Source organism: Drosophila yakuba, chromosome 3R (assembly GCF_016746365.2).
Source record: "Drosophila yakuba strain Tai18E2 chromosome 3R, Prin_Dyak_Tai18E2_2.1, whole genome shotgun sequence".
Taxonomy (NCBI): domain Eukaryota; kingdom Metazoa; phylum Arthropoda; class Insecta; order Diptera; family Drosophilidae; genus Drosophila; species Drosophila yakuba.
In genome coordinates this window covers 4,816,716-4,842,201 of record NC_052530.2, presented here as the reverse complement: position 1 = coordinate 4,842,201, position 25,486 = coordinate 4,816,716, and the positions used below count along the sequence as shown (strand labels likewise).

The window sequence follows — 25,486 nt, the reverse complement described above, 5'->3', positions numbered from 1 at the left end:
CAATATCAACTCGACTTATCTAGAACAGGGAATTACTCGGTTGAAGCGTTATTAATTTAAATTGATAATGGAGGCGGTAGCGGTCGCGGTGCCTACGCAATGCGGACATTTGTACATATGTAGAACTCGAGGATTTTGACTTTAGTACGGGTATTTGTCGATTTCTGATTTCTGATTTGTGATAACGACCCCCGATCATACATAGTTGGCATGCCCGCGCCGAGAGAGTCGCATAAATTCACAGGGTGTGAGTGCTGAGTAATAGAGAGTGCGAGATATTGGTATTGGAGGCGATCGTGAGATTTTCGTTCCGAAGTCGCGGCGAGTGCCAAATTTAAACGCAGTCGATCGCTGGCGGTGAGCAGACGTGTGATCCGCTCGATTCAGGTTCAGATTCGAATAAAGATACTCTCGCTCGGAAACAAACAAGTTCTAAATTTATCGTTTGCACTCGCGGAGAATCGAATCTGGTGTGTCTTTGACATAAAAAGCGTTTTCGGAGCTGAGAAGGTAAGCGAAAAACTCAAAACTCGAAGGTAATCAAGAAACTGGAAAAATCCACGGGGGTCAAGGCGTAAAAGCGGTGCCAAGGGCTATCTCCTAGTATATGCGATATCCCCTGGAAACTAGCGATCCTAAGCGATCGAAAGCACGTGCTTTGGCCGCAGGGAGTATCCGCAATAAAGCCCAATTTGTGTGCACTTTGGCTCGTGATGCTGGCTGCTGACAGCCACTAGTCGGAAAAGTGGGCTTAGTGGGGGCTGCGGGGCACACCTGTCATGGGACCCATTGTGCAAACACCTGCCAGAAGTCGCAGCTAGAGTCAGAGCGGCAGATACGCGTAGCGCTATCTCTTTCGTAAGCCCCGTGTATCTGTGAGATACTCTACGGTACGGGTACGCGTACGCACCTACCACTTTCGCAGTGTATGTGTTAGTCGCACCCCTGTCATGTGAATATGATACTCTCTAGAGTATCTGTGAGTCGCGCTCTCTTTGCAAGTCGCGAGTTTTCGAGTTTTATGCAATCATTATATGGGGGCCATCATGTGATCTTAGGGGTCTCGGCTTCCAGAAGCCTTGCCCAAAAAGATCTTCAGCTGGAACGGAAACCCTAAAAGCTGAGCTCGAGTAGCTGCAAATAGCGTACAATAAATACCAGTCGATTATGATTTATGGAACGCTCTATAAATTGTCCATGGCACTTCCCATCGATCAATCAGTATTTTGCTGATTAGCCACAGTCGCAGACCCAGTTTATGAATGGAAAATCTGATCGATTCTAGAAATCTAGCAATTTCACATCTCAAGTATAGTATATATTTGCGGACTTCCAACAAGTGTTGTTGGTCGATCGTCCGGCTAATAACCTATATAAAGCCAAAGCCTGGCCACTCGAGTCGCTGATCTCCAGTTACGTAACTCTATAAGTTCTTATGTATCTTATCGGGAGTGGTCGACAAACACTGCACTTCAAGAGGAATAATGCTGAATTTAATGGCAAACTTTATTATGCTCCTATGACACTAAGTTTACAGATATTATTATAGGCATAGACTTAGTAGTTTATAGATATTATTATTACCTCAGGATATTGCTTAAAATAGCTATTTAAAGAGGGCGTATACTAATGCGTTTATTAACTTGCTTTTGTTTAACAGCACTATAATATTTTGAGTTCCTTTAATAGTTTGATAATAAGTGCCGTGTCATATAGGTATAATCATATTTGTGACGCAATGAAAATGTACGATTTTTAGGTTCTTTCCTCGCACAGAAGCAGTTAAAGAAAATGAATTGAATTGACAATTGGGTTTAATAAAAGATGAGTGCGGACTGTTTTTGTTTCTCGATCGCCCCCATGGTGGATTCACATTGAATTTGTTCGGGTTTTCGTGCCAGCGAGTTCTTAATTACCCGCAGTGGAAGAAACGCCGTTGTCATAAAACCGAGCGCAGAGGCACCATAAAAACTAGAAGTTATATTCGTATTCGAATTAACAACAAATAGCGAACGGGAGAGCCAAAGCGCAGAGCGATAAAGACAGAAGCAAACAAAACAGAGCGCAAATTCAACGAAACTTCGAAGTGTAGCGATATTAGCCTACTCACACATGGGCGTAAGCGCGCTCCCAACAGCAAAAGGGGGGTTGTCAATGTCAACCGCTCGTTTGCTCTCTCGGCCGCTCCCCACGCCCACTCCGCACCTCCCTCTCCCTCACCCACGAATAAATGTGATTAAGGCTCACCCACAACTCGCGTGTGACAGCCAAGGAGCAGCGACAACAACTAAAACAACCACATTGCATCTGAAGTACAGTGCAGCCTCTTAATTCGCTTCCTTATTAATAATAAAGTGTTATATGTTTGTGTATTGGTAGTGATAAAGAAAAGCAGCTGACTGTTATTGTTCTTATTGGAATAGATAAAGTATTTAGTCTTAACATTTCTTCTCACCTAATAAACTACAACTTATTTCCGAAAAAATAAACTATGTAATTGATTTAAAAACTTCTGCACACTTGGCAACAAAAAAAGGTTACCTTTACATCGAAGTAGGCACACCCACACACGAGCACACAAGGCTAGAGTCCACTCACGAAAGTGACCAGCAAAGCGAAGAGGAGGAGAGAAGAAAGGGGAAAGGGAAAGAGAAGAAGAGAGCGCGCGGCATTTAGTTGTTGTTTTGAAGTCGAACTGGCTTACAGTTAGCAGTTGCCTCTCAGCTGGCTCAGTGTTTTTTTCGTCTTCGAGCTGTGCGTGTGAACTGTGATATTGCGATATTGGGCTATCGCAATTTGAAACTGGACTTGTGGTCGAATTTATTATAAACGAAAGTGCGCTCGTTGAATCATTAAACAGCATTTGAGCAGGCGAGTTACAATTGAATTACCGGTTTTTGAAGCCAATCGAGTTTTGGAGGTAATTCTCGTCGGCGGAGGTACGGGTTTCAAGTGAATTCATACTAATTTATTCGTATAATTGTAAATATAAGGTTTACTCAGTCCTCATATATTGCTCTTCAGTATGACTTTAATATAATATTGCGATTGTTATATTTATATGGGAGTTCAGAGAAATATAAACTTTTACGAGTAAATAGGTTTCATATCTTAATACATACTTTGATATCTGAGCCATGCCAATTTCCGCATTATGAGTTATGTATAAATAGGAACCTTTTCCATCTGGTATTTTCTACGCATTAGAAGGAATCCAATACATACAGACATATGTACCTCGTAACGTTTTGATCAACGGTCAAAACCTAATTGGTCGAAAAGTTTATTCCATTATTTATTATTAAACCCAGTACTAGAAATGCCTTGCACTAGCGTGTTTAAAATACACACCACTAAGCCATGGGAAATCCTTCAAATGTGGTTTAAAATTGCGCCACTTAACCTCGTTAATAGGTAACGCCGCCAAACTACATAATAAACTTAACAAGTAGCCAGCCGCATTAAATTAGAGAGACCCGCTCTATAAGGACTTCCCCACTTTTGTTTCGGCACACGCCAATAGTAATTTAATAATGCCATAAAGATGGGGCAACAATTGCCCGACAAACATTCTAAAATGAGCCTTAACGAGCTGAGAACTTGCTATATTCCTAATTAATAATAGGAGCAATTAGGCTGCGAATTTCATGACTCGCTATTTTTAGCACACTGGCGACAGCCAACGATTCTTGGTTATAAAACGACAGAGCAGAACAACAAAGTGTCAACCTACATAAATGCTGAGCTGATAAAATGAAAGCAAAACGCTGAAACAGCTCGAAAGATATGGCGACGTTCGAGGGGAAGCAACAGGCGATAGGGAGCATAGAGTGGACGGGGATCGGATTAAACAGTCATGTGCAATCCCACTCCCTAGCTAAGATGACTGAAACCTGGCGAATTCGGGTTTCAAGCCCATGTTCCCATCAGACTTCAGTTGGTCCCATGATTGATGAACCTTTAAGACCTCTGGGTTAGGTTTTCGATGGATATCAATGACGTCCCTTTATGTACTGGCTTCTGTCCAATTGTCTTGGCGGTCACCCAAGTGTTTTATTATTCTATGTCACACTGCGCTTTATCGCTCTTCAATGCTATGAATAATTGTGCAAAAACCAGTGCTCACTTTTCATATCTCTTTAGAACAAGAAAACTTACAAAGTGATTCAACCAGCGCTGGTAAAATCTTTACACTAAACCGCTTTAAATCCGAATTCTCTTAAATTGCTCTAGACAACAATGGAGACACTTTTTTTATAGCTTATATATTTTGATCAAATCTTCTTAGCTTGCTCGGGAACAAATGCCTAATGTTTGTTCTTAATGCCTAGTACCTCCGCATACGTAAATGTGTCCACATATGTACATATGTATAACACATCATTTATTTTATGTGTCCCGGAAAAAGCAAAAGCTAATTCCCTGCTGTCGCTTAATGGGACTTTCCACTTGGACGGGATCCAGGGATCTCGGGGATTCGGGGGAGCCACTAAAGTTCGATAATGTGCGAGGCTGACGTCGCCGTGTCGTTGACTGTTTGGCCCGATGATGTCACAACAAGCCTTGGTGTCGTCTGTGTGTACACAGCGAAATGGCGGAATGCTCTCTAGTGCAGACACCGGAATGGTGACTGGTGGCGACTACGGACCAATGCTTTTTCCCAGGACCTGCCCACCACTCCCCGCCGCCACTATATGCCACTGGGCTACTCATGAATCCACCCACCCAATTAAATCAAAGACAGTAATTAGTGGCATTATCTGAACCCACCGATTTTGGGAGAAGTCAACTCCATTTGCACATGGGCGGCTCTTGATAATGTTACAATTATCAGTTAATTTACCATAACCATAATTTATATTGGTTCATCTGTAGAGACCCGCATATGTTTCCCGAGTTTTCGAGTTGAGAAAGAGTGTAGAAATGTTGCATTTACGGTCGACATGGCGATAAAAACTGTTTTCTTGGGCCGTATACACTTTTGCAGCGGGTCTGCAGATAACTTAAGCAAATAAGTTAAGATTGCGGCGAAAATGGCCTTGCAAGTGCTCACCCTTCTAGATTACCAACTTCAGAGAATGACATTTTGGGGACATGGCACCACATCCACATTCCCCTCCCAGTAAGAAATGAGTCAAGAAAACTGGTACTAACCCAATTGGTCCGTTTAGACATATGTACATACATATATGTATGAAACAGCTTAATGACTGTTTATATCATAGATTGGTTATTTCTAGATATTGGAACTGGTCTTATTCCACCATAATATGATGACATCTTTCTGGGTTCCACTCGTTTATCGTTTTGAAAGTGGAATAATCATTGAATTACTTCCGCTGTGCTTTAAAGCAATAAACTCCCATTGTATACAAACAATCACTTAAGTCGCTGAGCAAGCACCAATTGATTCTCATTCTTTTCGGTACTTTTCCTGTATAGCATTTTATGCGATGTTCAATGTGTTTGGAAAAGACCTTGAAGAATCAACGCGAGTTTCGAATTCATTTGCACTTGGCGATCCGTTTGAAGTTACGTGATTTAGCAGTTAATCTCAGGGGCGTAGAACGTGACAAGGTGTTGTAATTGAGCAACCGGTACATATTTGGATCCTGATATATTGACTGAAAGCCAAAACACATGTTTAGTTTCGGCCAGGTCCGAGCGCCATATGGAGCTGAAAATAGAGTGATTGCCTTTCCGCACCAGAGAAAAACAAATGAAAGACAAATAAATAAAATGATTTGCAAATCAAGCCTGCGAAATTCGTACATACAAATGTACATAAATATATCGGGTTGAATAGGGGCAAAGTAGCACTGGGAAAAGAGTATAAATATTCTAATATGCGGATATATAAAAATTCAATTGAAAACAATGTGGCAGTCTTATTAGGCTTGGTTATTTGGTTATTGTTATTATTGGTTATTTATAAATAACAAATGATTTTTAAACTTTCTTATACATCACAATGATAATAAATCTGTAGTTTATAGTAGAAGTCCAAATTATATGCAGCCCACTTTTTGACACTATTTTTCTCAGTGCTTATCGTATACGATATTGTTGCCCAGACAAAACACTCTCTGAGGGCGAAAACAAAACGCTGTCTTTTCCCTATTTTAATTGCACGTCTGCGGAATGCCGAGACTAACCTCCTCCCCCAATCTTTTTTTCGCCACAGGGAACGTAAGCAGTCGCCAAGATGGGGGACATGTTCCGTAGTGAGGAGATGGCACTCTGCCAGATGTTCATTCAGCCGGAGGCCGCGTACACCTCCGTATCTGAGCTGGGCGAAACCGGCTGCGTGCAGTTCCGCGACGTAAGTACCGATTGTCTTTGCGAGATACGCCGACTAATCAAATTATATATCTTTTCTGACCACCAGTTGAATGTGAACGTGAACGCCTTCCAGCGGAAGTTCGTCACTGAGGTGCGTCGCTGCGATGAGCTGGAGCGCAAGATCCGCTACATCGAGACGGAGATCAAGAAGGACGGCATCGTCCTGCCCGACATCCAGGATGACATTCCGCGTGCCCCCAATCCACGCGAGATCATCGATCTGGAGGCGCACCTGGAGAAGACCGAGTCGGAGATGATCGAGCTGGCCCAGAACGAGGTGAACATGAAGTCCAACTATCTGGAGCTCACCGAACTGCGCAAGGTACTGGAGAACACGCAGGGCTTCTTCTCCGACCAGGAGGTCCTCAATCTGGACTCCTCCAACCGAGCTGCGGGAGACAACGATGCTGCTGCACAACACCGCGGCCGGCTTGGATTCGTTGCCGGTGTAATTAACCGGGAGCGAGTGTTCGCCTTTGAGCGTATGCTGTGGCGCATCTCCAGGGGCAATGTCTTCCTCAAGCGCTCCGATCTGGACGAGCCGCTGAACGATCCGGCCACCGGTCATCCCATCTACAAGACCGTCTTCGTGGCCTTTTTCCAGGGCGAGCAGCTGAAGAACCGTATCAAGAAGGTGTGCACTGGCTTCCACGCCTCCTTGTATCCCTGTCCTAGCTCGCACAACGAGCGCGAGGAAATGGTTCGCAACGTGCGCACCCGTCTGGAGGATCTGAAGCTGGTCCTCAGCCAGACGGAGGATCACCGCAGCCGCGTCCTGGCCACCGTGTCCAAGAATCTGCCCTCGTGGTCGATCATGGTCAAGAAGATGAAGGCGATCTACCACACGTTGAATCTGTTCAACATGGACGTGACCAAGAAGTGCCTGATTGGCGAGTGCTGGGTGCCCACCAAGGATTTGCCCGTTGTCCAGAAGGCCCTGTCCGATGGATCTGCTGCTGTGGGCAGCACCATACCCTCGTTTCTGAACGTGATCGACACCAACGAGCAGCCACCGACCTTCAACAGGACAAACAAGTTCACCCGGGGCTTCCAGAATCTGATTGATGCCTACGGAGTGGCTTCGTACAGAGAGTGCAATCCCGCCCTGTACACTTGCATCACTTTCCCTTTCCTGTTCGCCGTGATGTTCGGCGATTTGGGCCACGGTCTTATTCTGGTATTGTTTGGAGCTTGGATGGTTCTGTGTGAGCGCAAGCTGGCACGCATCCGCAACGGTGGTGAGATCTGGAACATCTTCTTTGGCGGTCGCTACATCATTCTGCTGATGGGTCTGTTCGCCATGTACACTGGGTTGGTCTACAACGACGTGTTCTCCAAGTCAATGAACCTGTTTGGATCACGTTGGTTCAATAACTACAACACATCGACTGTGCTAACCAACCCGAACCTGCAGTTGCCGCCCAACAGCTCCGCCGTGGGCGTCTATCCCTTCGGAATGGATCCCGTGTGGCAGCTGGCTGATAACAAGATCATCTTCCTCAACAGTTTCAAAATGAAGCTGTCGATCATCTTCGGAGTGCTGCACATGGTCTTCGGCGTGTGTATGTCGGTCGTTAACTTCACCCACTTCAAGCGTTACGCCTCCATCTTCCTGGAGTTCGTGCCCCAGATCCTGTTCCTGCTTTTGCTCTTCGGCTACATGGTGTTCATGATGTGAGTTTACCCGAAATTTAGTTACTATTTTCCCAAACTCACGAATAATTCTGTCTGCAGGTTCTTCAAGTGGTTCAGCTATAACGCTAGGACTAGCTTCCAGCCAGAAACTCCTGGATGCGCTCCCTCCGTGCTGATCATGTTCATCAACATGATGCTGTTCAAGAACACTGAGCCGCCAAAGGGATGCAATGAGTTCATGTTTGAGTCACAGCCGCAGTTGCAGAAGACCTTTGTGCTCATCGCCTTGTGCTGCATTCCCTGGATGCTTCTGGGCAAGCCCCTGTACATTAAGTTCACCCGCAAAAACAAGGCTCATGTAGGTTTCTCATTTAATTGTTTGGAATAGATCCGGTAATAATTACAAATTTTCTCTCGCAGGCCAACCACAATGGTCAGCTGACCGGCAACATGGAACTGGCAGAAGGCGAGACTCCTCTGCCCACTGGCTTCTCTGGAAACGAGGAGAATGCTGGAGGTGCCCATGGGCATGACGATGAGCCCATGAGCGAAATCTACATCCATCAAGCCATCCACACCATCGAATACGTGCTCAGTACCATCTCGCACACGGCGTCATATCTGCGTCTCTGGGCTCTGTCCCTGGCTCACGCCCGTAAATATATATTGACTTAGGATTGTGATTAACTTACTAATAACTCACGAATTGCAGAGCTCTCCGAGGTGCTGTGGCAAATGGTGTTGTCCCTGGGCCTTAAGATGTCCGGCGTGGGCGGTGCCATTGGTCTGTTCATCATCTTCGGGGCCTGGTGCTTGTTCACCCTGGCTATCCTGGTCCTCATGGAGGGTCTGTCCGCCTTCCTGCACACCCTGCGTCTGCACTGGGTGGAGTTCATGAGCAAGTTCTACGAGGGAATGGGCTACGCCTTCCAGCCGTTCAGCTTCAAGGCCATCCTCGATGGCGAGGAGGACGAGTAAGCCATCTAAATGTGCTCAAACTGGGGAAACATGTATACAATTATACCCCCGCCCGAACTATTTTGATTGTTTGTTAAATGTTCTTATTTTGTTTAATTTTTTGGATATTGTCAGTATTGTGGTGCTCTTCCCACATTTTTGTATCCTCCGTTGTCTATTTCTTCTGTAGTCAAAGTATTCCTCTTTTGAGTTGTGCATAGTATTCTCAAAAACCGTTTCGAAAGCAATAATTTGATATTCATTGTTATAAATAAATACTAATTGTAATAAACATACAGCAAAGAAGAGAACGAAAACTTGTTTAAATTTATTGAAAACTCAAACGCCACATCTTATCTGGCAGACATTCCACAATCAAAATTCTGCATTATTAACATTCATTTTTTGTAGCATTCTTTTGGGATGTCCCCAAATGTTTACGCTCAGAAACAGATAGACTTTATTATTAATATTATACCCGTTACACTCGTAGAGTAAAAGGGTATACTAGATTCGTTGAAAAGTATGTAACAGGCAGGAGGAAGCGTTTTCGACCATATAAAGTATATATATTCTGAACAGGATCAATAGCCGAGTAGATTTGGTCATGTCCGTCCGAACGTCCAGATCTCAGGAACTACAAAAGCTAGAAAGTGGAAATTAAGCATACTGACTTCAGAGACATAGACGCAGCGCAAGTTTGTCGATTAATGTTTCCACGCCCACTCTAACGCCCACAAACCGCACAAAACTGCCACTCCCACACTTTAAAAAAAATGTTTTGATATTATTTCATTTTTTTATTGGTCTTGTAAATTTCTATCGATTTGCCAAAAAACCTTTTGCCACGACCACTCTAACGCCCACACACGGCCAAAAACTGTCAGTGTTAAAGACTCTCCTTCGCACTTCCACTAGCTGAGTAACGGGTATCAGATATTCGGGGAACTCGACTATAGCGTTCTCTCTTGTTGTTAATATTGATGGTGGTATTATTTACATAAGTTCAGATGTGCATACAAAGGTATGAGAATGTGCGGAGCAGGAAATTAATTCGTAAGTGACTGACAATTGGTTTTTAAGTCCAAATGGCCGAGCATTACGACCAAGGCAAAGTATCTACTGATAAGAGACAGTCATGCTCAGGGGAATCGCAATAGGGGTAACGGGCATTCCATCACATTGATGGATGGCTCGATTGGGCACCAAGTTCCCCAAATATTTATCAAGCGATGGCAACTTGTCTGCACTGATAAGCCGGTAAAGTTGCTCGTGGGGTCAGCAATTGCCACAGAACCTTCCTCGTCCAAGTCAAGTGACCAGACCGACCAGTTCGTCAGCTGCGCTCCAAAAGTGAGGAGCGCACTCCGGAATTCTTTTAGGCCGAGCAAGGAGAACAGGATCAGTTATCATGGCCAAGTGGTGGTCCAATCAGGAGAGCAACAGCATCTTCCGCAGCGAGGTGATGTCCTTGGTGCAAATGTATCTGCAGCCGGAGGCAGCCTACGATACCATTGCAGCCTTGGGCGAAGTGGGATGTGTTCAGTTCCGTGATGTAAGTGATGCTTGATGGTTAAAATAAATGTGATACCATAGTTATGTGTGTCCATATTAAAATATGACCCCTGTATGATCCTGAAATCTTTTATTATCATCTTGCAAATAGTTGAACGCGAAAATAAACGCCCAGCAGAGAAAATTTATTAGCGAGGTAAGACGATGTGATGAACTGGAGCGCCGCATCCGCTACGTAACCGCCGAGTTGAACAAGGAGGGTCACAAGGTGCTCGACCTAATGGACGACTTCCCTCCGGCTCCGCAGCCACGCGAGATTATTGATTTGGAGTTGCACCTAGAGAAAACGGAGACCGAGATCTTGGAGCTGGCTGCCAACAATGTGAACCTGCAGACCAGCTACCTGGAGCTAAGCGAGATGATCCAGGTACTGGAGCGCACCGATCAGTTCTTTTCGGACCAGGAGTCGCACAACTTCGATCTGAATAAAATGGGCACCCACCGCGATCCCGAGAGGTCCAATGGCCACCTAGGATTTGTGGCTGGTGTGATCAGCAGGGAGAGAGAGTACGCCTTCGAGCGAATGCTGTGGCGAATTTCACGGGGCAATGTCTTTGTTCGCCGATGCGACGTTGATGTGGCCCTAACGGATCCCAAGACGGGCAATGTGCTGCACAAGAGCGTCTTCGTTGTCTTCTTCCAAGGTGACCAGTTGCAGGGCAGGATTCGCAAGGTGTGCACTGGTTTCCATGCCCACATGTATCCCTGTCCCAGCTCACACTCTGAGCGCCAAGAGATGGTTAAGAATGTGAGGACCCGATTGGAGGACCTCCAGGTTATCATTAACCAGACGAGTGACCACAGGACCTGCGTTCTGCAGGCTGCATTGAAACAGCTTCCCACCTGGAGTGCCATGGTCAAGAAGATGAAGGGCATCTACCACACGTTGAACCTTTTCAACGTGGATCTGGGCAGCAAGTGCTTGATTGGCGAAGGTTGGGTGCCCAAGAGGGAGCTGGAGCTGGTCGAGGTCGCTCTGGCTGCGGGATCAGCCAGTGTGGGCAGCACTGTGCCTTCCTTTATCAACGTATTGGACACCAAGAAGGAGCCACCAACCCACTTCCGAACCAATAAGTTTACACGAGGTTTCCAAAATTTGATTGATGCCTATGGAATCGCTGGATACCGGGAGGTGAACCCGGGACTGTACACCTGCATCACATTCCCCTTCTTGTTTGCGGTGATGTTCGGAGATATGGGTCACGGAACAATCCTCTTCCTTCTGGGCTTGTGGATGGTGATTGACGAAAAGCGCTTGTCCAAGAAGCGAGGTGGCGAGATCTGGACTATATTCTTCGCCGGACGATATATTATCATGCTGATGGGTCTATTCGCTATGTACACTGGATTCCACTATAACGACATATTTTCCAAATCGATTAATGTTTTTGGCACACGCTGGGTCAATGTGTACAACCGAACCACCGTGCTGACCAATCCGACGCTACAGCTGAATCCCTCGGTAGCCACACGCGGTGTTTACCCAATGGGCATCGATCCCATTTGGCAGTCGGCCTCTAACAAGATCATCTTCCTAAACACCTACAAGATGAAGCTGTCGATCATCTTTGGAGTGCTGCATATGGTCTTTGGTGTGTGCATGTCGGTGGAGAATTTTGTATTCTTCAAGAAATACGCCTACATCATCCTGCAGTTCGTGCCCCAGGTTCTCTTCCTGCTCCTCATGTTCGGCTACATGTGCTTTATGATGTTCTACAAGTGGGTCAAGTACAGTCCAACCACAGATGTGGAGGCCGACACCCCTGGATGTGCGCCCTCTGTCCTGATTATGTTCATCGACATGGTACTCTTCAAGACGGAGACGGCCTTGCCGGGCTGTGATGTCAACATGTTCCCAATTCAAAAAACCCTTGAGATGATCTTCCTAGTGGTGGCGCTTCTTTGCATTCCCTGGATTCTGCTTGGAAAACCTCTATACATTAAATACCAACGCCGCAACAGGGTAAATTATTGGGACTGGAATAATTAGCCAATTGCCTAATAATAAATCCACCTTCCAGCCTGCTGGACCAGTGGTGGAGGTGGACGAGATCGTAGAGAAGATTGAGGTGACCACTGGCAAGGAGATCATCATCACTGAGGTAGCCGAGTCCCACGAGTCCGGAGGACACAGCGAGGAGGATGACGAGCCGATGAGTGAGATCTGGATTCACCAGGCCATCCACACAATCGAGTATATCCTCAGTACCATCTCCCACACGGCCTCATATCTTCGTCTCTGGGCTTTGTCTTTGGCCCATGCCCGTAAGAATCTGCCATGACCGTACTTGATTTGCTACTTAATTGGGATCTTATTTCAGAGCTCTCGGAGGTGCTGTGGACCATGGTGCTGGCGATGGGACTTCAGATGAACGGCTACGCGGGCGCCATTGGGCTGTTTTTCATCTTCGCCGTTTGGGAGTTCTTCACCATCGCTATCATGGTGATGATGGAGGGTCTCTCCGCCTTCCTGCATACTTTGCGTTTGCATTGGGTGGAGTTTATGAGCAAGTTCTATGTTGGAAACGGATATCCGTTCACGCCCTTCTGCTTTAAGGATATTTTGATCGTCGTCGAAGATGATTAGAATCATCAGGAGAGCCATAGTTCCTAGTTAATGAAGGTTTCATTAAAGAAGCATTACAAAATTTTTTGAAGTACTTTATTCATCAAATACTTTGTGCAACGTAAAAGATATTTAAGGATTTCCACAATTATTTATTAGAAGATGAGGTATTTTTGATTGAGAGCCCCAATCAATTCAATGTATTTTTGGTGATTGTTCAAATGTTATTTGCCTTTTGCTGGACTTGCATAGCAGAAATTTTTGATTTTAAATCTTCGATAATTTCCCTGGAGACAAATACAAAACATTTATACTAATAAACTAAAAACTAAACAAATAAAATGCAAAAGAAGTTAAATGAATATCAAAAACTTCATATTGTTGAACTTTTACTACTAATAGTAGTTACTCACATGGCGTCTCGTTCGATCTGACTTAATACACGGATGTCATTATTCATTGACTTCTGGCTAGCCTTAATGAGTTCTCGCTTCTTCTTCAGCTCTACGGATTTTAAATCCGTCTTCTCGCGGATTTCTTGCACCTCTATCGTAGAGTTTAGAATGATCTTCTTTAGATCGTGATAGTTCTGAAATCGAAATCATTTTGGATAGACTCTCGCACACCTTTAGGGAGCAGACTCTAAATTTCCTATTGCAAGTAAGGTAGCTAGGGTTTCTGGAAAAGGTTTCTTCCTGGCAAAGATTACATACCATCCCGGTGAACTCATCGAAGCATTTCCTCTGCTTCTGCATGTCAGCCTTGACCCTGAGAACCTTCTTGCAGTAGACATCGTAGGCCTGGAATGCGTTCCTTTTGGCGTTGACCACCTGATAGAGACCTTTCAGCATATTTGCGTTCCTAGAGTGCAAAAACTGGAGGTTGGCAACAAGATTTTGGGGATTGTCGACATGGGTCAAGTAGTTCAAAGCGGTGTACTTCTTAGCGATCAACACATCGACTTTCTTGTTCTTTTCAACGGTCAGGGTGGTACGGAGATCATTACCGTAGCACTACAATAAAATCAAAATTCATTTAAAAGTTAAAATAAAATTCTTCCTGTTTTAACTTGCCATTCGGGTCACATATTTTTCCACGTATGCTGTCATTTGGTCATCTTTCCCAGGTGGCACCTCACTTTTGGGGTCTTTATTATTTTCATCGGGGTTACTAGCCATTACTTATATGCTATTGCATTACAATTGCTTCGAAGTTTCTTATTAATGCCAATATTTGCAATTATATTCAAGCTCTGACGGAATTTTTGATCTGACATACAAAATGGCGGACCAACTAGTGTTGGAAAAAACAAATATATCGATGACGATAGCAACTACTTAACTTTCTACAATCTGATTGGTGATTGGTGATGGATCTATTGATGAGCGCGCTATTTAAATGTACAACATTTATAAATATCTGTGTACGATTCAAAAACACCAAAACTCAAAATCATTTGAAAAAGTGGACAGAAATTTTAAGCTAATACTTAACATCAGAAATTACCACTTTAATATTTTGAGTAGACGGTTTCTATAACTTTATTTAGATTTTGTACCTAATCTACAATTGCTAGATTGCCGTTAGAGTCTAGTGATTCTTACCAGGAATATTTATATTTTCCTTCTACAGTATACTCTCCAGTATACCCTTTTACTCCATGAGTTTATAGAATTATACGAAAGATTCGACCTCCCAAAGTATTTACGTGGTTTGCTTTAAAAAATGGTTTGTAACACTAAACTTTGTGTGAGAAACCTTGCTAATTGAAAAAAGTGAGTAAGAGTTTTCTTGATGTAAACGGCACAACTTACGTTCTAACTTCTAAAAAACCGTGACCGTAAGCGGAGATACCGAAGAATATGCCCTCTGCAGACTTACCCCAACCTTTATGGGTCATCTCATGGTTCATTGATAAACACGGCATTCCATGCCACGGCCCACTTGTATGTGAGTTTGGGTTACGATGGTGGTGCATCGCAAGAAGGTCATCATATTGAGGGCACCGCTCAGCGGAAAATTCTTGCGAAGAGCAGCAAATTGAGGTGGAAGTGCTTGAGTGGGGAGTTTATTTAGAGGTAGTCACTGTGGAACTCCGGTCAGTTGTGGAGCCATCGAGCAACGGGCAGGTCTCCGGTCTTGGTCTTTCTATTCGTTATACTGGATTAAAGCATGTGGCATTTGTGTTTGGTTCTTTTGGGCCTGGCGGTAGTGTGTTTTGCGGATACCCTGGTTCAGCTCCATGTGAATCGTCCTTACAACGATGTTAACGAAAAGTTTGTCAGCTTCGCCGTTCGTCCGGAGGATCTGTACGATGCCCTGGATGGTAAGAATCGCAGGGCGGTGACCAATTTGGCCAATCTGCTGGGAAATGCGCACATCAAGTTCGTGGGAGATTTTTACTTCGCCAGTAATGCGCCAACTAAGCTGCGAAATCCCACCAAGATAATTTGGAAGGGTTTTAATCGGTGGTCGCGGTAAGTTGGAGGTAAATGCATCGCTCCCTTTTCTGATCATTGGGCTTTATTCTTTAAAGGGCCGTAAACTGGACCATGATCATTCCGGTTCCTTATGCCCCCGATGAGTGGGACTCCATGCATACTCTGAAGATCCTAAACACTTCCTATATGGTTGGCATCACGGACTGTATCTGGCAGCTGGGTACAGACTTTGGCACCTCCAGGGCCAAGGACTACGTCCAGGAACTTCGAACGCTCAAACTGATGACGGACACTTTCAAGCCCTATGTGGACGACTGGCGACTGATGGGAGCGGACATCTCAGCTGGAAGCAGTGCTGATGAAACCAAGAGATACGTTGATATGTCCAAGGATCTGAATACGGCCTTTGGATGGACGCAGTAAGTAGAGTGATTTAACTGTGTGGATGTTCTACTTTACAACTTAAAAGAACTTAAGGTCAACCAAGATCTATCAATATATTATAACCAATTATTAAATATTATTTTGTTTTAACTGTAGACCCGCAAACATGCTGCCCAAATCCAGTTTGGGGAGCTACTTGTACGACAGCGATCCTGCCCTGCGAACCCTCCAGCAACAGCGTGTTCCCTTGTGGCTGACCTTGCCGGAGGAGCGATCCTCGCAGAGATTGGTGGGCGACGAGACCACGGATGCCTTGCGATGGGCACAAACTATGGGAGATGCAGCCGCCGGTGGATTCGATGTGATCTTTAAGCGGATGAACCTGGTGGACTTCGAGCGACCCAACTTCAGTCTGTATGTAACTGCTCTGTTCAAGAAGGTCATGGGATCAAGGGTGTTCCCAGCCCGACCTCTGAATTCCTTTGCTCCGAGCAACAAGCTGTATACCCATTGTGCAAATGCCGTGTCCGGAGGATTGGCTTTCATGGTGGTCAATACTGAGGAACAGCCCACAACGATTACGGTGAAGAGTACCAGTAGTTTGAGCAGTAGCGAGATTTGGCAGTATGTGCTGACTGGGCTTGATCAAAGGGTCCAGCTGAATAACGTCCGTTTGCACTTGAACACCACTTTGCGGCCCTTGATCAAACCCATCGATCCAACAAAGCCACTGCAACTGATCACTCCTAGCATGGCTGTGAGTTTCTGGGTATTGCCCGATGTCAATCTGGAACATTGCCAGTTCTCGGAGATCGAAGCAGGCGATTCGAGTGGGGAGTCCTCAAAGGAGATGCGCCGATCATCCCGCTATAGCTCCGCGGATCGGTTACTCCAGCGGTTGATCGAGGAAACTGCGGTTACCCGAGGATCGGTGCAGAGTTCCATTAATCGCAATAGGAGATTTGTCATCGATAAGGAGGAAACGCCACAGACCCTTCTAGATCGACTACTAGACCACTTCAAAGATGACAGTCTGCTGAAAAGGGATGTGGGCGATGTAGCGGACAAGGCCAAAGATCAGTCGATTAAACCTCATAAAGCTTTGGCCTGGCTGTATCACGTACTCGAGCAAACCCGTGACATGGGCAAAAAGCGGGAGAGACGCGACACATCCAGCTATTCCGGGCCCCTCTTCTACAATCGCCAGGGCAAGAGGACAGCATTGACCAAGAAGATTACTGAGATCCGGAAACCGGAAAAGAAGAACAAGCCCCTTTTCGACTTTGATGAGTTCGATGAGGAGAAGTTCTTCAAGCGCATTGGAGAAAAATCTGAGGAAACTCCCACTTATACACGGCTTCCAAAGGGCGATGTCCACCTGAAGCGCATCGAGAGTGTGGATGGGGAGGTGGAAAACGAAGAGGAAGTCGGACGGGAGGTACCCAAGAAGCACAGGACCAAGTCGAAGAGCCAGCTGAAGATCATTCAAAGAGAGGACAAGGAGGATGAACACGAGCAGGAACCGGAGCAAACAGAAGGACGTCCCAAGATGCGTCTTCTCCCCACGGAATTCTTTGAGGCTCTACCGGCTCCCAAGCAAAATATGCGATTAAATCTGGGAGCCACATTGAATTCACTACTATTTCCAGAACCCTTCTCCAGCAAGGCTACCATGGCCAAGGGTGGTCTGTCCCAAAAAACCCAGTCTGCCGAAGACCCCGAAGAAGATGTGCAACCGGTGCCAAGTGCCAGAAGACGTCACTCCAAGCTAGGTCACGTGGCCAACGATTTTTTGCAGGCCCAAAAAGAGCTCGGAAAGCATTTCCTCAGCCACATTAACGAGCACGAACACGAGTTTTCTCTAGGAGATGAGGGCATGCGGGAAAGTTCGCTGGAGTCTGGAAACATCGGTAGGAAGTCCCTCTCACAGGACTTCTTTGGCGGGCAGAAGGCAACTCATCATTCAAAACTGCCTCAGAAGACAGCCGATGAAGGTATCACCTCCTGGTGGGACTTACCAACTATGAGAAGGCGTCGCGCCATATCTAACTCAAATTTTCTGGATGAACTGCCCTCCAATGCCATAGACAAGGCAGATCGCGATGAGATGATGCCCCTAGGAAGGTACACCTTCTACGAGTACAAGGTGGATCACGATGCAGAAAAGGATGCCAGCCAACCCAAGGAGGAAAAGGAATCCAAGATTATGAGGATCAGCAGCAAGAGCTCGCAGGCTTCTAGTAAGAGTCGCAGTCTGACTACCCTTTCCGAAAATCTCGTTAGCACTGTGAAGTCGAAGGTATCTCGCTTCATCAACATCATATCCAACCACATGAACGAGTGGTACAACACCTTAACCAAGCACTTAGAAACGGATGCGGAAACCCCAAGACCCCGCCGACAAAACAGCATCGAGAAGTAGGATCGTTTGTCTTACGATATGAACTTGTTTAAACTGTCCCCATTAAAACCTAATGTAAATATGTATTTATGTTCCATCATTACTCTGTTTAAAGGAATTATATTTGAGCGATAATTCTAAAGGAATTGTCTTTTTCAAATAAACAATACACAGGACTTAGGCAACGAACTAGATGGGCTTGGATTAAGCTTGTGATAGATTTTTGAGCTTTCTGTAATGTACTTGTGCAAATGTCATCTATATAATAAAATGGAAGTACAAATTTTGCAGTAGTTATTTATTAGAGCTCTCTATCCCATACTAAATACATAAAAGTTCTTAGTACAATGCTAATTCCATTGGAACTCTAGGCAATATAAATAAACATATATTTTAGATATATATCAATAGTATCTCTATTAAGTATTGTTATTATCTAATTATGTCCTTAATTATATTCTTAATTGATCTAACTATCCCATAACCGTAGCTGTTATAGCATTCTTTGCATGTGATTATTTAAAGAGCAGTAGTTAATAGTTAATCCAACTTTTTATGACTACCTGTAGTACTTCATATAGTAATAAAGACTTGGTTATTGTAAAAGTTAATTGCTGGCCATTATTTTCCACAGCCGCATAACTAGCGGGAAGCTTTGGGAAGCCCCCGACAGGTGGCTTTACTAGACACACTTTCTTGGAACCCACACCCCAGACCTTTTCTCTTACTGTTGGTTACTAGATTTTCTCCCTCTGTGCTCGCTCTTTCGTCGCGAGTAAACCGAGCATGAAGACGGTCACAAAGAGGAGCCCAGAAAGCGGCTAACCTGTTACCATGGCTAAAAGTGCCATAACAAAAATCACCGCGAGACCACGGCAATACCCAACCGGTGGAGACGATCGCGCATTCTCCGCAGCCTCGGCTTTATAATCGGAATTCCGACTTCAGTCTCCGAGCAGTCGTTCAAGGCGAAGGTTGTGGCACTTGCTTTTGGATCCAGCGATTCCGATTCCAATTCGCAGCGCAGATATAGTACAAAGTGCAGGCCAGCAGAAGTTGGAATAAATTATAGACCAGCCAACAGCCAAAAGCCAAAACAGGTGAGTTTGCACTATTATGTGGTCTTTGACTTGTAAGAGTTGGGAAATAAAATCCGAAAACGTGTCGGGTCTAGACTTTTTCATATAGATCTTCTTTTCGAGACTGCATTGCAGGGCGGGGTTGGGGGGTTCTTAAATGGTGCATGCAAGCGTAACCAGAGCCAGTCTTCGAGTCTTGAGGAAAGCTCTTGGAAATCTTTGTGACGTGGACAGCGAAGAAAAAAACAGAAATGAAAAAACAGAAAAAAGGAGAAAAAACCAGAAACTCTAAGCGCCATGAAACTTCAGACTTTCTTTCTTGCTTAACCTTCTTTCTTTTGGGCTGTCAATGAACTTGGTTGAGTGTCATTTTTTGGCGTTTCATCATAATAAGCCATAATTACGCACATGTGTGGAAGTGAAAGTGTACGTTTTCTCAACACTTTCTGAAATCGATTTATTGACAGCCACTGATAAACGATTGGTGTTGTGAAAACCTTCGCCGACTAACCGATATCCCCAAACCACGAAACTCCAAAACCCAAAACCAAAAACCCAAAACCAAAAACCCAAAATCCAAAACCAAACTCGTTTCGTTATGCCCCAAGACAATCGTCTGGCTTTCGCAGCCTCGGACATTATATAATCTGATTTGCATGTTGACACTGATATACACGTATGTAATGATACAATATGTAGTATACACACATCGGAATATTTGTAGGATGGGTTTCATCTTCGGTTGGCTGTCGACCGAGCACTATGTGCGCGACATCTTCCTCATGACTTCAGTGGCCGCCATAGTGGCCACCCTGATGAGCATTCGGTTCTATCTGCGCATCACGGCGGGACGATGTTTCACCGAGGTAACGAACGCACCTCCCCCAATCGCTAGACACCCAAGCTTAGTAACCATGATACCCAAACATTAAGCCCAATGTTCCCCAATGTTCACTATCGCGACACGACTCGAATATTTCGCACTTTATATGGCTGTTGCTCCCACTTCCGCTGCGCATTCTTTTCAGATCTGGTAGATGGGCTCGCCACATACATACCAATGATGGTATATGTCTACCTCTAAAAAATCGAATAGTTTACTAAAACAATATTTAATTCCAATTAGCCTCATAATAGGCCAGAACTTTTAGAAATATTCATATGAATGCGAACTATTCAGATAAACATTACCGATCCATAATTGAAAAGCGTCCAGCTTCCCCCTCTGTAATAAGGTATATCTGGAAAAACCCCATCAAATTAAAGCGATTCTGTACCATGTCGAACATTCCGACTATGGAAATCTTTTAACTATATATGAAATCACCGCTAGGAAAACTTAACGTTCCTCAATCTTGTTATTACAATGGGCAGTTGTGACGCGTCGACTTAATTACAGATTTAATTAGATACCTTCTGAGAGGCGAGCTACGTCACATCTCTGAGGTACGGTTACCACCTGACCGATCGTTGTCCGGATCCCACAAAACATCTAAGCTTCAGTATCTCGGTTACAATCTGGGAGATCGCTTACCTCTGATTCACAGAAAGCTCTCAGCTCTCGAATGGCAACTAAGCGACCCGTTAATGGGTCTGAAAACTAAGATACTCGTAGCTTCCGTTCCAGACGAACTGCGATTACTGGGACTGTGACCAAGCGCCTACTAATTACTATTGTAAACATGTTTCCGAACCGCCCTCGACCTATTTTCGATGGCGGCCCCGTATTAAATGATTAACCTCCGACATTGATTACAGACAAAGATGGAGGGCAAGACAGTTATTATCACAGGTGCCAACAGCGGAATTGGCAAGGAGACGGCCAAGGATCTGGCAGGACGTGGAGCCCGCATCATCATGGCCTGCAGGAACCTGGAGACCGCCAATGCAGTAAAGGGTAAGTGGGCTAAATTACCTACAAGGTCATGACAAGCACTTGGCAGGATGCAAATTGAGAGAACAGGTTTTATCCAGTGCCAAACTGCCATCATCACAGTAGAAAACAGACTCAAGCAAAAACATCTCACGACTTGTAACTATTAAAAAAATAATTTTAATAAAATATTTAAGTGTTTAAAATATTTTATTGAAAGTATCTAAAAATATGATGGGGTTGTATTAAGCACGATTAATTAAAATAAGTTAAATCGAATTTTGTAATTAATTGTAAATTTTCCACAGATGAAATTGTCAAGGAGACGCAGAACAACAAGATCCTAGTCAAGAAACTGGATCTGGGCTCCCAGAAGTCCGTCCGCGAGTTCGCCGCTGACATTGTGAAGACCGAGCCCAAGATCGATGTGCTGATCCACAATGCCGGCATGGCTCTGGCCTTCCGCGGACAGACGAGTGAGGATGGCGTGGAGCTGACTATGGCCACCAACCACTACGGACCCTTCCTGCTGACGCACCTGCTCATCGATGTGCTGAAGAAGAGCGCGCCGGCTCGCATTGTCATCGTTGCCTCGGAGCTGTACCGCCTGTCTTCGGTTAACCTAGCCAAGCTCAACCCCATCGGCACCTTCCCGGCTGCCTACTTGTACTACGTGTCCAAGTTTGCAAACATCTACTTCGCCCGGGAGCTGGCCAAGAGGCTGGAGGGCACCAAGGTGACGGTGAACTTCCTGCATCCCGGCATGATCGATTCGGGCATTTGGCGCAATGTCCCCTTCCCCCTCAACTTGCCCATGATGGCCATCACCAAGGGATTCTTCAAGACCACTAAAGCCGGAGCCCAGACCACTATCTACTTGGCCACATCCGATGAGGTGGCCAATGTGTCTGGAAAATACTACATGGACTGCAAAGAGGCTTCTCTCAATGCCGCTGCCCTCGACGAGGAGAAGGGTCTCAAGATCTGGGAGGAGTCCGTGAAGATCGCCAAGCTCACGCCCCAGGATCCCAAGATCTAGATGGTTGAGAGCCAGTGCACAATTAACTGATTTAATTTTCTTGTTTTTAAGGGGGAGTTTACTGTAGCCTAAGTTTTCTCAATAAAAATGATTTATATACATAATTAAATGTTGCGCTTTTTCACTATAATACTTCTGTTGCCGGAAATTAACAAATAAAATAGCTGACTAACAAAGAGTTGGTTATACCAGTTACTCGTAGAGTAAAAGGGTATAATAGATTCGTTAAAAAGTATGTAACAGGCAGAAGGAAGCTTTTCCGATCATATAAAGGATCAATAGCCGAGTAGATTTGGACATGTCCGTCTGTCTGTCCGTCTGTCTGTCCGTCTGTCTGTCCGTCTGTCTGTCCGTCTGTCTGTCCGTCTGTCTGTCCGTCTGTCTGTCCGTCCGTATGAACGCTGAGATCTCAGGAACTACAAAAGCTAATAAAGCATACAGACTCCAGGGACATAGACGCAGCGCAAGTTTGTCGATTCATGTTGCCACTCTAACGCCCACAAACCGCCTAAAACTGCCACGCCCACACTTTTAAAAAATATTTTGATATTTTTTCATTTTTGTATTAGTCTATTTCTAATTCTATTGATTTGCCAAAAACCTTTTTGCCACGCCCACTCTAACGCTCATAAACCACCAACAACCGTCAATTTGGAAGACACTCCTTCGCAAGCTGAGTAAAGGGTATTAGATAGTCGGGGAACTCGACTATAGCGTTCTCTCTTGTTTTTTTTTAAAACCTCTTTCTTAATAGAAGTACTTTGCTCATGTTAATTAATCACTACACTTCACCCTAAAAACTAACAGGCTCTGTAACCTATAACAGCACCCACAAATGGCTGTTAGAACTGAACATTTGGGATAGAAATGAACTGAATCTTGATTAATTGTTTTAATTCAGCTGATATCCATCCTGGACTCATCGTTTTAAATTAATTTCATGAGAATTGTCGGGAACGACAAATCACAGCGCCAATCGGGTGAAGCAAGGTAACTCAATACAAATGAAGAGGGGAGCAGAATCGGGAAAGGCCGAAAAATTCTCACACAAAGTTTCGCCGTACTCACTCACCTGTTGAGAAGGACCGAGGGGTGGATGGCAGGAGGACTCCCGGGGGACTCCGCCGATATGAATAATCTGATAAAATTGCAGTCGCATCCTTTGTGGGCTGTCACCACTCCTGTATTTGCAGAAATGGAGGGTTGCGGTTGTTCGCTTTTGCGAAGATGGCTATCAGCTCCTCGACGGCACGTGACTTGCCCAATGATGTTGATAATGATAGTGCCGATCGGTGGCTAATAATATGTTAAATGGCGTAATTGAAATTTAATATTTATCCAAGGGATTACAGGATAATCATTTGCGGCTCGCCAAAATGGCATTAAAGATAGCGGAGCGTGCGGCACCGCAGATAATTGAAGGACCAGACGCCCCTTAATTCGCTACTGTGAGAAACCTATAGATCATCAATCGGAACTTCTCACAGCATTTGTTTGCGGAAGTGATGCCCTCATAAAAAACAAACAAAGAGTGCGTTTTTATTGCTGCATTGATGCATTGGTTTGTATCTGTCCTCTAGAATAGCAACTTTATTAATAAGATGTACTGGCAATCAACCCTTCTGGTACTGAAACCCCCTTTTGTTTTTGTTTTCCAGAAAGTATCGCCTTACAAATTGAATTTGGCGCGCTTCACTCAAGTGTACTCACATCCAGAAGAACGAAAAGACATTGTTGTGGCCAAGTTGAGCTGTAATTCAAGTAGTTGTCTCCTTTCCTTGGGGGAGTCCTTCGACCGTACTTATATCTACTTCTCCCCCAGCGTTTTTATTAAGTCGCGGGCATTTAATAAGCTGGCTTAGGTTTTTAATAAGAAGTGGGTTATGCGACAGTCCCGATTCCGATCCCGATCCCGACTCGTCCAGCTGTCAGGACAGCGGTTCGTACTTCCCCATCCTGTCCAGCAAATGTTAACTAGCAACGGCTGCGCCTGTCACGTGGTCATCGATACTCTCCTTAGGAGCGGGGGCGTCTGTTATCGGCCCGATTGCACTCGCAGATGTCCCAAGTACTCCAGTTCCAGTTCCAGGACACTACAGTTCCCACTAAGTCATGGCACATCATAGAAACCATAGAGTCCACTGCAGTTGTGGTCATATCAATTGAGGGGCTTATTTACAAGATAAAGAAGCCTCATAGTAAACCTAGTAACAAAAAATTATTAAAAAAAGAAAGAGTGTGATATTTCCTAGCAAATGTACCTAGAAGTGCCTATCGAAGAATTTGGTTTAGTTCCGACTATTAGGTGATTATTGATATATATAGAAACATAAGTTTGCCACTTAAATCCAGTTATTCCCATTAACGCTCTGCTTTAGATAATTTCCTTATTGTTCTTTATAAAGAGAGGTAATTTATTCATAAACTGATTGGTTTTAGAATAGTTAAAGGTTCTTAAGTTCAAATTAAATAAGGAACGGACTGAGGTTTTTCTTACAGCCTAACCCCAGTAATTGTTTATAAAGTTTTTACTTTTTCGTTGTAAAGTATGTAACAGGCAGAAGGAAGCGTTTCCGACCATATAAAATATATATATTCTTAATCATGATCAATAGCCGAGTCGATCTGGCCATGTCCGTCCGTCTGTCTGTCCGTCCGTATGAACGCTGAGATCTCAGGAACTACAAAAGCTAGAAAGTTGAGACTAAGCACACAGACTCCAGAGACATAGACACACGTTGATTCATGTTGCCACGCCCACTCTAACGCCAACAAACCGCTCAAAACTGACACTTTTGAAAAATGTTTTGATATATTTTCATTTTTGTATTGGTCTTGTAAATTTCTATCGATTTGCAAAAAACTTTTTGCCACGCCCACTCTAACGCCCACAAACCGCCCAAAGCTGCCACGCCCACACTTTTGAAAAATGTTTTAATTTTTTTTCATTTTGGATTAGTCTTGTAAATTTCTACCGATTTGCCAAAAAACTTTTTGCCACGCCCACTCTAACGCCCACAAACTGCCAAAAACTGTCAGTGTTGAAGACTCTTCTTCGCACTTCCACTAGCGGAGTAACGGGTATTAGATAGTCGGCGAACTTGACTATAGCGTTCTTTCTTGTTTATATTCCAAAAAGAATCAAAGTTAAGAAAGCCTAATGGCAATTATTTGTTAGACATCTCTGATTGACT

The 25,486-nt window shown here is 44.5% G+C and overlaps 5 protein-coding genes across 6 annotated transcripts; 4 read left to right on the top strand and 1 right to left on the bottom strand.

Annotated features, from left to right (window-relative positions):
* Window positions 1-338: 338 nt before the first annotated feature.
* On the top strand, window positions 339-9,251 carry LOC6535563 (V-type proton ATPase 116 kDa subunit a1). The gene is made up of 6 exons (XM_015191732.3): window positions 339-510; window positions 6,185-6,322; window positions 6,389-8,016; window positions 8,077-8,335; window positions 8,398-8,632; window positions 8,690-9,251. The coding sequence occupies exons 2-6, from the start codon at window positions 6,206-6,208 to the stop codon at window positions 8,953-8,955; spliced, it is 2,505 nt and encodes an 834-aa protein (XP_015047218.1). The 5' UTR covers window positions 339-510; window positions 6,185-6,205; the 3' UTR covers window positions 8,956-9,251.
* Window positions 9,252-10,255: 1,004 nt separating this feature from the next.
* On the top strand, window positions 10,256-13,157 carry LOC6535562 (V-type proton ATPase 116 kDa subunit a1). Its single transcript, XM_002096155.4, has 4 exons — window positions 10,256-10,489; window positions 10,601-12,472; window positions 12,531-12,774; window positions 12,831-13,157. Exons 1-4 carry the CDS (start codon window positions 10,346-10,348, stop codon window positions 13,094-13,096), a joined length of 2,526 nt encoding a protein of 841 aa, XP_002096191.1. The 5' UTR covers window positions 10,256-10,345; the 3' UTR covers window positions 13,097-13,157.
* Window positions 13,158-13,206: 49 nt separating this feature from the next.
* Window positions 13,207-14,372, bottom strand: LOC6535561. The gene is made up of 4 exons (XM_002096154.4): window positions 14,149-14,372; window positions 13,789-14,088; window positions 13,489-13,664; window positions 13,207-13,362 (listed from the first exon to the last, which is right to left on the bottom strand). Exons 1-4 carry the CDS (start codon window positions 14,251-14,253, stop codon window positions 13,293-13,295), a joined length of 651 nt encoding a protein of 216 aa, XP_002096190.2. The 5' UTR covers window positions 14,254-14,372; the 3' UTR covers window positions 13,207-13,292.
* A 790-nt stretch (window positions 14,373-15,162) lies between these two features.
* LOC6535560 lies at window positions 15,163-18,584 on the top strand. Its single transcript, XM_002096153.4, has 3 exons — window positions 15,163-15,552; window positions 15,612-15,935; window positions 16,057-18,584. Exons 1-3 carry the CDS (start codon window positions 15,248-15,250, stop codon window positions 18,320-18,322), a joined length of 2,895 nt encoding a protein of 964 aa, XP_002096189.2. The 5' UTR covers window positions 15,163-15,247; the 3' UTR covers window positions 18,323-18,584.
* Window positions 18,585-19,238: 654 nt separating this feature from the next.
* LOC6535559 (retinol dehydrogenase 14) lies at window positions 19,239-22,396 on the top strand. Of its 2 annotated transcripts, XM_002096152.4 has the most exons (4): window positions 19,331-19,401; window positions 20,105-20,246; window positions 21,139-21,277; window positions 21,562-22,396. In XM_002096152.4, exons 2-4 carry the CDS (start codon window positions 20,106-20,108, stop codon window positions 22,290-22,292), a joined length of 1,011 nt encoding a protein of 336 aa, XP_002096188.1. In that variant the 5' UTR covers window positions 19,331-19,401; window position 20,105; the 3' UTR covers window positions 22,293-22,396. The 2 variants fall into 2 exon arrangements, with proteins under 2 accessions (XP_015047214.1, XP_002096188.1); XM_015191728.3 differs by lacking the exon at window positions 20,105-20,246 and having other exon boundaries at window positions 19,239-19,401.
* The last annotated feature ends 3,090 nt before the right edge of the window (window positions 22,397-25,486 follow it).

Bases quoted from the DNA above. Each gene is read 5' to 3' on its own strand.
- LOC6535559 (XM_002096152.4), top strand. From the start codon at position 20,106: ATGGGTTTCATCTTCGGTTGGCTGTCGACCGAGCACTATGTGCGCGAC. The intron at 20,247-21,138 runs GTAACGAACGCA...CATTGATTACAG, and splicing joins CGGGACGATGTTTCACCGAG to ACAAAGATGGAGGGCAAGAC. The intron at 21,278-21,561 runs GTAAGTGGGCTA...AATTTTCCACAG, and splicing joins GACCGCCAATGCAGTAAAGG to ATGAAATTGTCAAGGAGACG.
- LOC6535562 (XM_002096155.4), top strand. From the start codon at position 10,346: ATGGCCAAGTGGTGGTCCAATCAGGAGAGCAACAGCATCTTCCGCAGC. The intron at 10,490-10,600 runs GTAAGTGATGCT...TCTTGCAAATAG, and splicing joins GATGTGTTCAGTTCCGTGAT to TTGAACGCGAAAATAAACGC. The intron at 12,775-12,830 runs GTAAGAATCTGC...ATCTTATTTCAG, and splicing joins TTTGTCTTTGGCCCATGCCC to AGCTCTCGGAGGTGCTGTGG.
- LOC6535561 (XM_002096154.4), bottom strand. From the start codon at position 14,253: ATGGCTAGTAACCCCGATGAAAATAATAAAGACCCCAAAAGTGAGGTG. The intron at 14,089-14,148 runs GCAAGTTAAAAC...ATTTTATTGTAG, and splicing joins AAAAATATGTGACCCGAATG to TGCTACGGTAATGATCTCCG. The intron at 13,665-13,788 runs GTATGTAATCTT...TTTCGATTTCAG, and splicing joins TCGATGAGTTCACCGGGATG to AACTATCACGATCTAAAGAA.
- LOC6535563 (XM_015191732.3), top strand. From the start codon at position 6,206: ATGGGGGACATGTTCCGTAGTGAGGAGATGGCACTCTGCCAGATGTTC. The intron at 8,017-8,076 runs GTGAGTTTACCC...TTCTGTCTGCAG, and splicing joins GGCTACATGGTGTTCATGAT to GTTCTTCAAGTGGTTCAGCT. The intron at 8,633-8,689 runs GTAAATATATAT...CACGAATTGCAG, and splicing joins TCTGTCCCTGGCTCACGCCC to AGCTCTCCGAGGTGCTGTGG.
- LOC6535560 (XM_002096153.4), top strand. From the start codon at position 15,248: ATGTGGCATTTGTGTTTGGTTCTTTTGGGCCTGGCGGTAGTGTGTTTT. The intron at 15,553-15,611 runs GTAAGTTGGAGG...TATTCTTTAAAG, and splicing joins GGTTTTAATCGGTGGTCGCG to GGCCGTAAACTGGACCATGA. The intron at 15,936-16,056 runs GTAAGTAGAGTG...TTTTAACTGTAG, and splicing joins ACGGCCTTTGGATGGACGCA to ACCCGCAAACATGCTGCCCA.